At 37.4% G+C, this 15511-nt stretch overlaps 1 protein-coding gene across 1 annotated transcript in view; it reads left to right on the forward strand.

Moving 5' to 3' along the window:
• LOC124040710 (janus kinase and microtubule-interacting protein 3-like) overlaps positions 1 to 15008 on the forward strand; it is a 47535-nt gene extending 32527 nt beyond the window's left edge. Inside the window, exon 3 of the mRNA XM_046357785.1 lies at positions 14877 to 15008. Coding sequence (XP_046213741.1) covers positions 14877 to 14957 — 81 coding nt within the window. The 3' untranslated portion in view covers positions 14958 to 15008. The remainder of the gene's footprint in view (positions 1 to 14876) is intronic.
• The last annotated feature ends 503 nt before the right edge of the window (positions 15009 to 15511 follow it).

A 15511-nucleotide genomic window follows, 5' to 3' on the forward strand; every position in this document is an offset into this window, starting at 1 on the left:
ATTCTACAGTAGTCTAGTCAGCCTAGTGTTAATGCTATTCTACTAGTCTAGTCAGCCTTGTTAATGCTATTCTACCATTATACAGTAGTCTAGTCAGCCTAGTGTTAATGCTATTCTAGTCTACCATTATACAGTAGTCTAGTCAGCCTAGTGTTAATGCTATTCTACAGTAGTCTAGTCAGCCTAGTGTTAATGCTATTCTACAGTAGTCTAGTCAGCCTAGTGTTAATGCTATTCTACATTCTACAGTAGTCTAGTCAGCCTGGTGTTAATGCTATTCTACAGTAGTCTAGTCAGCCTGGTGTTAATGCTATTCTACAGTAGTCTAGTCAGCCTGGTGTTAATGCTATTCTACCATTATACAGTAGTCTAGTCAGCCTAGTGTTAATGCTATTCTACCATTATACAGTAGTCTAGTCAGCCTGGTGTTAATGCTATTCTACCATTATACAGTAGTCTAGTCAGCCTAGTGTTAATGCTATTCTACCATTATACAGTAGTCTAGTCAGCCTAGTGTTAATGCTATTCTACAGTAGTCTAGTCAGCCTAGTGTTAATGCTATTCTACAGTAGTCTAGTCAGCCTGGTGTTAATGCTATTCTAGTAGTCTAGTCAGCCTAGTGTTAATGCTATTCTACCATTATACAGTAGTCTAGTCAGCCTGGTGTTAATGCTATTCTACCATTATACAGTAGTCTAGTCAGCCTGGTGTTAATGCTATTCTACCATTATACAGTAGTCTAGTCAGCCTGGTGTTAATGCTATTCTACCATTATACAGTAGTCTAGTCAGCCTGGTGTTAATGCTATTCTACCATTATACAGTAGTCTAGTCAGCCTGGTGTTAATGCTATTCTACCATTAATGCTATTCTACATTATACAGTAGTCTAGTCAGCCTAGTGTTAATGCTATTCTACAGTAGTCTAGTCAGCCTAGTGTTAATGCTATTCTACAGTAGTCTAGTCAGCCTGGTGTTAATGCTATTCTACCATTATACAGTAGTCTAGTCAGCCTAGTGTTAATGCTATTCTACCATTATACAGTAGTCTAGTCAGCCTAGTGTTAATGCTATTCTACCATTATACAGTAGTCTAGTCAGCCTAGTGTTAATGCTATTCTACCATTATACAGTAGTCTAGTCAGCCTAGTGTTAATGCTATTCTACCATTATACAGTAGTCTAGTCAGCCTAGTGTTAATGCTATTCTACCATTATACAGTAGTCTAGTCAGCCTAGTGTTAATGCTATTCTACCATTATACAGTAGTCTAGTCAGCCTAGTGTTAATGCTATTCTACAGTAGTCTAGTCAGCCTAGTGTTAATGTCTAGTAGTCTAGTCCTGGTGTTAATGCTATTCTACCATTATACAGTAGTCTAGTCAGCCTGGTGTTAATGCTATTCTACCATTATACAGTAGTCTAGTCAGCCTAGTGTTAATGCTATTCTACAGCATTATACAGTAGTCTAGTCAGCCTGGTGTTAATGCTATTCTACCATTATACAGTAGTCTAGTCAGCCTAGTGTTAATGCTATTCTACCATTATACAGTAGTCTAGTCAGCCTAGTGTTAATGCTATTCTACATTATACAGTAGTCTAGTCAGCCTAGTGTTAATGCTATTCTACATTATACAGTAGTCTAGTCAGCCTGGTGTTAATGCTATTCTACCATTATACAGTAGTCTAGTCAGCCTAGTGTTAATGCTATTACCATTATACAGCAGCCTATGTTAATGCTATTCTACATTATACAGTAGTCTAGTCAGCCTGGTGTTAATGCTATTCTACAGTAGTCTAGTCAGCCTAGTGTTAATGCTATTCTACAGTAGTCTAGTCAGCCTGGTGTTAATGCTATTCTACCATTATACAGTAGTCTAGTCAGCCTAGTGTTAATGCTATTCTACATTATACAGTAGTCTAGTCAGCCTAGTGTTAATGCTATTCTACAGTAGTCTAGTCAGCCTGGTGTTAATGCTAGTCTAGTCAGCCTGGTGTTAATGCTATTCTACCATTATACAGTAGTCTAGTCAGCCTAGTGTTAATGCAGCCTGGTGTTAATGCTATTCTACCATTATACAGTAGTCTAGTCAGCCTAGTGTTAATGCTATTCTACCATTATACAGTAGTCTAGTCAGCCTGGTGTTAATGCTATTCTACCATTATACAGTAGTCTAGTCAGCCTGGTGTTAATGCTATTCTACCATTATACAGTAGTCTAGTCAGCCTGGTGTTAATGCTATTCTACCATTATACAGTAGTCTAGTCAGCCTGGTGTTAATGCTATTCTACAGTAGTCTAGTCAGCCTGGTGTTAATGCTATTCTACAGTAGTCTAGTCAGCCTAGTGTTAATGCTATTCTACAGTAGTCTAGTCAGCCTGGTGTTAATGCTATTCTACCATTCTACAGTAGTCTAGTCAGCCTGGTGTTAATGCTATTCTACAGTAGTCTAGTCAGCCTGGTGTTAATGCTATTCTACCATTATACAGTAGTCTAGTCAGCCTGGTGTTAATGCTATTCTACCATTCTACAGTAGTCTAGTCAGCCTGGTGTTAATGCTATTCTCCCATTATACAGTAGTCTAGTCAGCCTAGTGCTCCTGGGTCAGGGGGTCAGCCCAGTGCTCCTGGGTAAGGGGGTCAGCCCAGTGCTCCTGGGTAAGGGGGTCAGCCCAGTGCTCCTGGGTAAGGGGGTCAGCCCAGTGCTCCTGGGTAAGGGGGTCAGCCCAGTGCTCCTGGACTCTGTGTGCTCTGCTCCAGATGAACAGCTATCTACCCCCAGTAACAGTCCATGTCAAAGAGACCATTGTGATGTCTAATGATAGACACTACTGTCTGTCTGTGTGTCTGTGGAGGACAGGGGGTCCCTTCCCTGTTGTTTGGCTGGCTGAATGAACAATGCTCTCTGCTCTGCATGTATGACCCAACCAATGCAGGTTTAGTTATATACTGTAGAGCAGGCTGTATGATATAACAGGTTTAGTTATAGATAACAGGCTGTATGATATAACAGGTTTAGTTATAGATAACAGGTTTAGTTATAGATAACAGGTTTAGTTATAGATAACAGTCTATATATATAACAGGTTTATTATATAACAGGTTTAGTTATAGATAACAGGTTTAGTTATAGATAACAGGTGTATATATAACAGGTTTAGTTATAGATAACAGGTTTAGTTATAGATAACAGGTTTAACAGTTATAGATAACAGGTTTATATAACAGTTATTATAGATAACAGGTTTAGTTATAGATAACAGGTTTAGTTATAGATAACAGGTTTAGTTATATGATATAACAGGTTTAGTTATAGATAACAGGTTTAGTTATAGATAACAGTCTGTATGATATAACAGGTTTAGTTATAGATAACAGGTTTAGTTATAGATAACAGGCTGTATGATATAACAGGTTTAGTTATAGATAACAGGTTTAGTTATAGATAACAGGTTTAGTTATAGATAACAGGCTGTATGATATAACAGGTTTAGTTATGGATAACAGGCTGTATGATATTACAGGTTTAGTTGTAGATAACAGGTTTATATTATATTAACAGGCTGTTTAGTTATATAACAGGTTTAGCTATAGATAACAGACTGTATGATATTACAGGTTTAGTTGTAGATAACAGGTTTAGCTATAGATAACAGACTGTATGATATTACAGGTTTAGTTGTAGATAACAGGTTTAGTTATAGATAACAGGCTGTGTGATATAACAGGTTTAGCTATAGATAACAGGCTGTATGATATAACAGGTTTAGTTATAGATAACAGGTTTAGTTATAGATAACAGGTTTAGTTATAGATAACAGTCTGTATGATATAACAGGTTTAGTTATAGATAACAGTCTGTATGATATAACAGGTTTATATAGATAACAGGTTTAGTTATAGATAACAGGTTTAGTTATAGATAACAGGTTTAGTTATAGATAACAGGTTTAGTTATAGATAACAGGTTTAGTTATAGATAACAGGTTTAGTTATGATAACAGGCTAATGATATAACAGGTTTAGTTATAGATAACAGGCTGTATGATATAACAGGTTTAGTAGTATTACTATACAGTAGTATAGATAACCAGTGTATATATTTTATATAGATAACAGTAGTATAGATATTACAGTATACCAGTATATTTATTATATTAGATATAACAGGTTTAGTTATAGATAACAGGTTTAGTTATAGATAACAGTATATAGATAACCGGTGTATATATTATATTAGTAGTAGTATTACAGTATATGAGATAACAGGTTTAGTTATAGATAACAGGCTGTATGATATAACAGGTTTATTATAGATAACAGGTAGTAGTATTATATAACAGGTATATAGATAACAGGCTGTATGATATAACAGGTTTATATAGATAGTAGTATAACAGGTAGTTATTAACAGTATACCAGTATATAATAGATATGTATGATATAACAGGTTTAGTTATAGATAACAGGTTTAGTTATAGATAACAGGTTTAGTTATAGATAACAGTCTATATGATATAACAGGTTTAGTTATAGATAACAGGCTGTATGATATAACAGGTTTAGTTATAGATAACAGGTTTAGTTATAGATAACAGGCTGTATGATATAACAGGTTTAGTTATAGATAACAGGCTGTATGATATAACAGGTTTAGTTATAGATAACAGGTTTAGTTATAGATAACAGGTTTAGTTGATATGGCTGTATATAACAGGTTTAGTTATAGATAACAGTCTGTATGATATAACAGGTTTAGTTATAGATAACAGGCTATATGAGTTATAGATAACAGGTTTAGTTATAGATAACAGGTTTAGTTATAGATAACAGGCTGTATGATATAACAGGTTTAGTTATAGATAACAGGCTGTATGATATAACAGGTTTAGTTATAGATAACAGGTTTAGTTATAGATAACAGGCTGTATGATATAACAGGTTTAGTTATAGATAACAGGTCTGTATGATATAACAGGTTTAGTTATAGATAACAGGCTGTATGATATAACAGGTTTAGTTATAGATAACAGGCTGTATGATATAACAGGTTTAGTTATAGATAACAGGTTTAGTTATAGATAACAGGCTGTATGATATAACAGGTTTAGTTATAGATAACAGTCTGTATGATATAACAGGTTTAGTTATAGATAACAGACTGTATGATATAACAGGTTTAGTTATAGATAACAGGTTTAGTTATAGATAACAGTCTGTATGATATAACAGGTTTAGTTATAGATAACAGGTTTAGTTATAGATAACAGGTTTAGTTATAGATAACAGGTTTAGTTATAGATAACAGGTTTAGTTATGGATAACAGGTTTAGTTATAGATAACAGGTTTAGTTATAGATAACAGGCTGTATTATAAGATAACAGGCAGGTTTAGTTATAGATAACAGGTTTAGTTATAGATAACAGTCTGTATGATATAACAGGTTTAGTTATAGATAACAGGCTGTATGATATAACAGGTTTAGTTATAGATAACAGGTTTAGTTATAGATAACAGGTTTAGTTATAGATAACAGGCTGTATGATATAACAGGTTTAGTTATATACTTATAGCAGGCTGTATGATATAACAGGTTTAGTTATAGATAACAGTCTATATGATATAACAGGTTTAGTTATAGATAACAGTCTGTATGATATAACAGGTTTAGTTATAGATAACAGTCTATATGATATAACAGGTTTAGTTATAGATAACAGGTTGTATGATATAATAGATAACAGGTTTAGTTATAGGATTAGTTATAGATAACAGGTTTAGTTATAGATAACAGGCTGTATGATAGATAACAGGTTTAGTTATAGATAACAGGCTGTATGATATAACAGGTTTAGTTATAGATAACAGGTTTAGTTATAGATATACAGGTTTAGTTATAGATAACAGGCTGTATGATATAACAGGTTTAGTTATAGATAACAGGTTTAGTTATAGATAACAGGCTGTATGATATTATAGATAACAGGTTTAGTTATAGATAACAGGTTTAGTTATAGATAACAGGCTGTATATAACAGGTTTAGTTATAGATAACAGGCTGTATGATATAACAGGTTTAGTTTAGTAACAGGCTGTATGATATAACAGGTTTAGTTATAGATAACAGGTTTGATATAACAGTTTATTAGATAACAGGTTTAGTATGATATAGATAACAGGTTTAGTTATAGATAACAGGCTGTATGATATAACAGGTTTAGTTATAGTAGATAGGCTGTATGATATAACAGGTTTAGTTATAGATAACAGTCTGTATGATATAACAGGTTTAGTTATAGATAACAGTCTGTATATGATATAACAGGTTTAGTTATAGATAACAGGCTTAGTATGATATAACAGGTTTATTATTATAGATAACAGGTTTAGTTATAGATAACAGGTCTGTATGATATAACAGGTTTAGTTATAGATAACAGGTTTATATAACAGGTTTATAGATAACAGTCTGTATGATATAACAGGTTTAGTTATAGATAACAGTCTATATGATATAACAGGTTTAGTTATAGATAACAGGTTTATAACAGGTTTAGTTATAGATAACAGGTTTAGTTATAGATAACAGGTTTAGTTATAGATAACAGGTTTAGTTATAGATAACAGGTTTAGTTATAGATAACAGGCTGTATATATATAACAGGTTTAGTTATAGATAACAGGCTGTATGATATAACAGGTTTAGTTATAGATAACAGGTTTAGTTATAGATAACAGGTTTAGTTATGGATAACAGGTTTAGTTATAGATAACAGGTTTAGTTATAGATAACAGGTTTAGTTATAGATAACAGTCTATATGATATAACAGTTTAGTTATAGATAACAGGTTTAGTTATAGATAACAGGCTGTATGATATAACAGGTTTAGTTATAGATAACAGGCTGTATGATATAACAGGTTTAGTTATAGATAACAGTCTGTATGATATAACAGGTTTAGTTATGGATAACAGGTTTAGTTATAGATAACAGGTTTAGTTATAGATAACAGGTTTAGTTATAGATAACAGGCTGTATGATATAACAGGTTTAGTTATAGATAACAGGTTTAGTTATAGATAACAGGTTTAGTTATAGATAACAGGTTTAGTTATAGATAACAGGTTTAGTTATAGATAACAGGTTTAGTTATAGATAACAGGTTTAGTTATAGATAACAGGTTTAGTTATAGATAACAGGCTGTATGATATAACAGGTTTAGTTATAGATAACAGGTTTAGTTATAGATAACAGGTTTAGTTATAGATAACAGGTTTAGTTATAGATAACAGGCTGTATGATATAACAGGTTTAGTTATAGATAACAGGCTGTATGATATAACAGGTTTAGTTATAGATAACAGGCTGTATGATATAACAGGTTTAGTTATAGATAACAGTCTATATGATATAACAGGTTTAGTTATAGATAACAGGCTGTATGATATAACAGGTTTAGTTATAGATAACAGTCTGTATGATATAACAGGTTTAGTTATAGATAACAGGCTGTATGATATAACAGGTTTAGTTATAGATAACAGGTTTAGTTATAGATAACAGGTTTAGTTATAGATAACAGGTTTAGTTATAGATAACAGTCTGTATGATATAACAGGTTTAGTTATAGATAACAGGCTGTATGATATAACAGGTTTAGTTATAGATAACAGGTTTAGTTATAGATAACAGGTTTAGTTATAGATAACAGGCTGTATGATATAACAGGTTTAGTTATAGATAACAGGCTGTATGATATAACAGGTTTAGTTATAGATAACAGGCTGTATGATATAACAGGTTTAGTTATAGATAACAGGCTGTATGATATAACAGGTTTAGTAGTATTACTATTACAGTATACCAGTATATATTATATTAGTAGTAGTATTATTACAGTATACCAGTATATAATATATTAGTAGTAGTATTATTACAGTATACCGGTATATATTATATTAGTAGTAGTATTATTACAGTATACCAGTATATATTATATTAGTAGTAGTATTATTACAGTATACCAGTATATAATATATTAGTAGTAGTATTATTACAGTATACCAGTATATAATATATTAGTAGTAGTATTATTACAGTATACCGGTTTATAATATATTAGTAGTATTATTACAGTATACCGGTATATAATATATTAGTAGTATTAATATTACAGTATACCAGTATATAATACATTATTAGTAGTATTATTACAGTATACCCGTATATAATACATTATTAGTAGTATTATTACAGTACCAGTATATAATACATTAGTAGTAGTATTATTACAGTATACCAGTATATAATATATTATTAGTAGTATTATTACAGTATACCAGTATATAATATATTAGTAGTAGTATTATTACAGTATACCGCTATATAATATATTAGTAGTATTAATATTACAGTATACCAGTATATAATACATTAGTAGTAGTATTATTACAGTATACCAGTATATAATACTTTAGTAGTAGTATTATTACAGTATACCGGTATATAATATATTAGTATAGTATTATTACAGTATACCGGTATATAATATATTAGTAGTATTATTACAGTATACCAGTATATAATACATTAGTAGTAGTATTATTACAGTATACCAGGTTTAGCTATATAATATATTAGTAGTATTATTACAGTATACCGGTATATAATATCTTGGTAGTATAACATTTATTACAGTATACCAGTATATAATACATTAGTAGTAGTATTATTACAGTATACCAGCTATATAATATATTAGTAGTATTATTACAGTATACCGGTATATAATATATTAGTAGTATTAATATTACAGTATACCAGGTATATAATACATTATTAGTAGTATTATTACAGTATACCAGTATATAATACATTATTAGTAGTTTATTACAGTATACCAGTATATAATACATTAGTAGTAGTATTATTACAGTATACCAGTATATAATATATTATTAGTAGTATTATTACAGTATACCAGTATATAATATATTAGTAGTAGTATTATTACAGTATACCGCTATATAATATATTAGTAGTATTAATATTACAGTATACCAGTATATAATACATTAGTAGTAGTATTATTACAGTATACCAGTATATAATACTTTAGTAGTAGTATTATTACAGTATACCGGTATATAATATATTAGTAGTATTATTACAGTATAACAGGTATATAATATATTAGTAGTATTATTACAGTATACCAGTATATAATACATTAGTAGTAGTATTATTACAGTATACCGCTATATAATATATTAGTAGTATTATTACAGTATACCGGTATATAATATCTTGGTAGTATGCATATTACAGTATACCAGTATATAATATATTAGTACTGGTATTATTACAGTATACCGGTATATAATATATTAGTAGTATTATTACAGTTATAATATATTGGTAGTATTATTATTACTTTTACAGTATTTCTACCTATTGTTTTGACCTAGTAGTGACAATATCATTTACTGCATAAATGTGTTTCATTCGGTAAAATCTTCTGTAATTACTGCATATACTGTAAAGTGTTTATGCTCTACAGTATGTGTGGTCTTCTCTGTAGGGTGTAATTAATTTAACGGATGACTGGGTCACCGATAGGACACACACGGAGTGACACCATGGCCCTCCGGCTAGACTTACCACACGTACTGAACCGTCCCAGCTCCTGCACTGCCACACTGCTGCATGGCCAGCCGGTAATAACTCACTGAGGCCTGATGACAGCCTGGATGTCATCTCATGTCAAATGGATAAATGGCTCTCTGTTAGATCTACAGTTAGGTTGGGGGTTTTCAGTTTTCACTCAGCGGTATGGCCTGCTGAGTGAAAAGTCCATTTTAGGACAGACAGACAGACAGACAGACAGACAGACAGACAGACAGACAGACAGACAGACAGACAGACAGACAGACAGACAGACAGACAGACAGACAGACAGACAGACAGACAGACAGGTTTAGTTATGACAGGTTTAGATAGACAGACAGACAGACAGACAGACAGACAGACAGACAGATAACAGACTGTAGACAGACAGACAGACAGAGTTATAACAGGGACAGGAGTTATGCTGGTTTATATGGCATTGCTGGATGAGAGCTTAGTTATAGACAGAGAGGTTAGTTATAACATCCGTAGACTAACAGAGGATAGTTATAACATCTGTAGACAACAGAGGATAGGTATAACATCTGTAGACTAACAGAGGATACAGTTATAACATCTGTAGACTAACAGAGGATACAGTTATAACATCTGTAGACTAGCAGAGGAGAGTTATAACATCTGTAGACTAACAGAGGAGAGTTATAACATCTGTAGACTAACAGAGGATACAGTTATAACATCTGTAGACAACAGAGGAGAGTTATAACATCTGTAGACAACAGAGGAGAGTTATAACATCTGTAGACTAACAGAGGATACAGTTATAACATCTGTAGACTAACAGAGGATAGTTATAACATCTGTAGACTAACAGAGGATACAGTTATAACATCTGTAGACTAACAGAGGATACAGTTATAACATCTGTAGACTAACAGAGGATAGTTATAACATCTGTAGACTAACAGAGGAGAGTTATAACATCTGTAGACTAACAGAGGATACAGTTATAACATCTGTAGACTAACAGAGGATAGTTATAACATCTGTAGACTACAGAGGATAGTTATAACATCTGTAGACTAACAGAGGAGAGTTAGAACATCTGTAGACTAACAGGATAGTTATAACATCTGGAGACTAACAGAGGATCTGCCTTGTTCAGGGGCAGAATGACAGATTTTTACCTTGTCAGCTCGGGGATTCAATCTTGCAACCTTTACGGTTACTAGTCATTTACATTACATTACATTTACTAGTCCAACGTTCTAACCACTAGGCTACCTGCTGGTTACTAGTCCAACGTTCTAACCACTAGGCTACCTGCTGGTTACTAGTCCAACGTTCTAACCACTAGGCTACCTGCTGGTTACTGGCCCAACGTTCTAACCACTAGGCTACCTGCTGGTTACTAGTCCAACGTTCTAACCACTAGGCTACCTGCTGGTTACTAGTCCAACGTTCTAACCACTAGGCTACCTGCTGGTTACTAGTCCAACGTTCTAACCACTAGGCTACCTGCTGGTTACTAGTCCAACACTCTAACCACTAGGCTACCTGCTGGTTACTAGTCCAACGTTCTAACCACTAGGCTACCTGCTGGTTACTAGTCCAACGTTCTAACCACTAGGCTACCTGCTGGTTACTAGTCCAACACTCTAACCACTAGGCTACCTGCTGGTTACTAGTCCAACGTTCTAACCACTAGGCTACCTGCTGGTTACTAGTCCAACGTTCTAACCACTAGGCTACCTGCTGGTTACTAGTCCAACGTTCTAACCACTAGGCTACCTGCTGGTTACTGGCCCAATGCTCTAACCACTAGGCTACCTGCCGCCCCATTCTACATACACTGTTCCAAGGTAGGCCGTCATTGTAAATAAGAATTTGTTCTTAACTGACTTGCCAAGTTAAATAAAGGTTCAAATAAATAAAATAATGAATGTGTGAATGAATGTGTGCCAATGGTTTAATTGAGACTATCTTTAGGTCTGCCCTGGAGAAGAGAAGTCACACCCTCCGTCACACCCCTCTCCCACCCTCCCTCCCTCCCTCCCGTCACACCCTCCTCCCTCCCTCCTGCACTGTCCACCCCCTCCCGCCCTCCTCGCCCTCACCCCCTCTCTCCCTCCCATTAGTCACTGCCTCCCATTAGACAGACAGACAGACAGTCACTCCCTCCCTCCCATTAGTCACACCCTCCCTCCCATTAGTCACTCGCTCCCTCCCATTAGTAACATCCTCCCTCCTATTAGTCACACCCTCCCTCCCATTAGTCACTCCCTCCCTCCCATTAGTCACACCCTCCCTCCCATTAGTCACTCCCTCCCTCCCATTAGTCACATCCTCCCTCCCATTAGTCACTCCCTCCCTCCCATTAGTCACTCCCTCCCTCCCATTAGTCACATCCTCCCTCCCATTAGTCACACCCTCCCTCCCATTAGTCACTCCCTCCCCATCCCATTAGTCACATCCTCCCTCCCATTAGTCACACCCTCCCTGACCCTCAACTTGCCTCTCAATCCCCCCTCTCCCTCCCATTAGTCACTCTCCACCCATTAGTTACACACCCGTCCCTCCCATTAGTCACTCCCACTCCCTCGCCCTTCTAACCCTCTCTCTCCTTCCATTAGTCACTCCCTCCTCCCATTAGTCACACCCTCCCTCCCTCCCTCCTCCCATTAGTCACTAGATAACCAGGCTGTACCCTCCACTCCCTCCCTCCTCCCATAATAATGTGTGAATGAATGTGTGCCCTCTTCCCATTAGTCACACTCCCTCCCTCCCTCCCTCCTCCCTCCGTCACACCCTCCCTCCTCCCATCCCTCCTTCCTCCCTCCCTCCTCCCATTAGTCACACCCCTCCCTCCCTCCCTCCTCCCATTAGTCACACCCTCCCTCCCTCCCTCCTCCCATTAGTCACACCCTCCTCCCTCCCTCCCTCCTCCCATTAGTCACACCCTCCCTCCCTCCCTCCTCCCACTAGTCACCCTCCCTCCCCTCCTCCCATTAGTCACATCCCTCCCATTAACTCCTCCCATTAGTCACACCCTCCTCCCTCCCTCCTCCCATTAGTCACACCCTCCCTCCCTCCCTCCTCCCATTAGTCACACCCTCCCTCCCTCCCACCTCCCATTAGTACTCTGTAATCTGTTGTTTGTCTAGCCATGCATACAGTACATTGGCTCCTCTGTAGTGGTCCGTTCTGGTGCAGGGCTATTTGTGGTTGGTGTGCCTGGAGCAGCACCTGTCAGTCAGTGTTAAAGTGGTGGGAGAGACTCAATATGACCCCAAATAAACCCGTGGGTTACTAGGGGGGACACGTACTATGTAGTATGACTTAGAGCCCGTGGGAACTCCTCTGCATGTAGGCTAGATATCAAGTCAGGAGGGGTCAGGAGACACGTACTATGTAGTATGACATAGAGCCCGTGGGAACTCCTCTGACTTTACCGTGAAATACTGAATACAACACGTGTTGACTTTGAATACAACACGTGTTGACTTTACCGTGAAATACTGAATACAACACGTGTAGACTTTACCGTGAAATATTATATTCCACGTATTTACAAGCCCTTAACCAACAGTGCAGTTCAAGAAAGAGTTAAGAAAATAATTACCAAGTAGACTAAAATAAAAAGCAACAATAAAATAAGAATAACGAGGCTCTATACAGGGGGTATCTGTACTGAGTCAGTGTTGCAGGGGTACAGGTTAGTCGAGGTCATTTCTACATGTAGGTAGGGGTGAAGTGACTATGCATAGATAATAAACACAGGAAGTACCAGCAGTGTACAAGATCAGAAGACCAGACCTGCAATCTCTACAACCTGCTGTAACAATGGATCTCCGTCATCTAAAGTGACAGCACAGTATGAATCCTGGAGGCATAACATCAACTCTTTCAGCATTTCAGAACACTGTCTCGAGTCCGTCTGACTGAATGTGTTCTGAGTGGTTCTGCTGCTGGGCTGTGAGTGTCTGTGATGTCTGATGTTGCTCTGTCTGGTGTCTCTCCGTCCGTCCATCTCTCTCTGTTGGTCAATAAACTAGACATACAGAGAGGTCTGTTCAACTTGGGCTGTGAGTGTCTGTGATGTCTGATGTTGCTCTGTCTGGTGTCTCTCCGTCCGTCCATCTCTCTGTTGGTCAATAAACTTCAACTGTTCAACTTGGGCTGTGAGTGTCTGTGATGTCTGATGTTGCTCTGTCTGGTGTCTCTCCGTCCGTCCATCTCTCTCTGTTGGTCAATAAACTAGACATCAGATCTGTTCAACTTGGGCTGTGAGTGTCTGTGATGTCTGATGTTGCTCTGTCTGGTGTCTCTCCGTCCGTCCATCTCTCTCTGTTGGTCAATAAACTAGACATACACAGAGAGGTCTGTTCAACTTGGGCTGTGAGTGTCTGGAATGTCATGACATGACAAGATATGACATGATAAGGTTTTCTCTAGTGAATGAGACTTCTCCCCCCTCTCTCTCTCCACTGTCTCTCTCTCTCTCTCTCTCTATCTCTCTCTGTCTCTGTCTCTCTCCTCTCTCTCTCTCTCTCTCTCTCTCTCTCAGTCTCTCTCTCTCTCTCTCTCTCTCTCTCTCTCTCTCTCTCTCTCTCTCTCTCTCTCTCTCTCTCTCTCTCTCTCTCTCTCCTCTCTCTCTCTCTCTCTCTCTCCGTCTCTCTCCCTCTTTCTTGTCTCTCTCTCTCTCTCTCTCTCTCTCTCTCTCTCTCTCTCTCTCTCTCTCTCTCTCTCTCTCTCACTTTCTCTATCTCTCTCTCTCTCTCTCTCTCTCTCTCTCTCTCTCTCTCTCTCTCTCTCTCTCTGGAGATCTCTCTCTCTCTCTACACCATCTCTCTCTCTCTCTCTCTCTCTCTCTCGCTTTCATTCTGTCCGTCCCCCTCTCTCCCCTCTCTCTCTCTCTCTCTCTCTCTTCTCTCTCTCTCTCTCTCTCTATTAGTCTCTCTCTCTCTCTCTCTTTCTTTCTTTCTTTCTCTTCTCTTCTCTCTCTCTGTCCGTCTCTCTCTCTCTCGCGCTTTCTTTCCGTCTGTCCGTCTCTCTCTCTCTCGCGTTCATTTCTTTCACAGTCTGTCCCTCCCACTCTCTCTCTCTCTCTCTCTCTCTCTCACTCACTCTCTCTCTCTCTCTCTCTCTCTCTCTCTCTCTCTCTCTCTCTCTCTCTCACACGCTTTCTCTCCATCCGTCCCCTCTCTCTCCCTGTCTCTCTCTCTCTTTCTTTCTCTCTCTTTCTCTAGGTTAGTAAGCTGGAGAGAGAGAAGAGCCATGAGGTGAGACATGAGCAACACAAGTCTACAGTGGTGGTGGGACTGAGCTGAAGGCCAAGCTCCACGAGGAGAAGACTACAGGAGCTCCAGGGGCTCAGGGAGACGCTGCTACTGGACCCACGAGCTGGAGCTGATGAGGGTTATCAAGATCAAAGACGGAGAGATCCAAAGACTACAGGCGCTGGTTTATGCGCTGATACACACACACACACAGGAGATGGTCATGGATGGAGATGGACCACAGACAAGGTACCATACAATACAATTCATTGTCAAAATTGGAATCGGAAGTTCATATTTTTGCTGTCACAGGAGAGAATGGAGCTCCTGGACACCACTGATACACACACACACACACACACACACACACACACACACACACACACACACACACACACACACACACACACACACACACACACACACACACACACACACACACACACACACACACACACACACACACACACACACACACACACACACACACACACACACACACAGGAGAGAATGGAGGCCCCTGGACACCACTGATACACACACACAGGAGAGAATGGTCACCCTGGACACCACTGATACACACACTCACAGGAGAGAATGGGAGC

Source organism: Oncorhynchus gorbuscha, linkage group LG08 (assembly GCF_021184085.1).
Source record: "Oncorhynchus gorbuscha isolate QuinsamMale2020 ecotype Even-year linkage group LG08, OgorEven_v1.0, whole genome shotgun sequence".
NCBI lineage: Eukaryota > Metazoa > Chordata > Actinopteri > Salmoniformes > Salmonidae > Oncorhynchus > Oncorhynchus gorbuscha.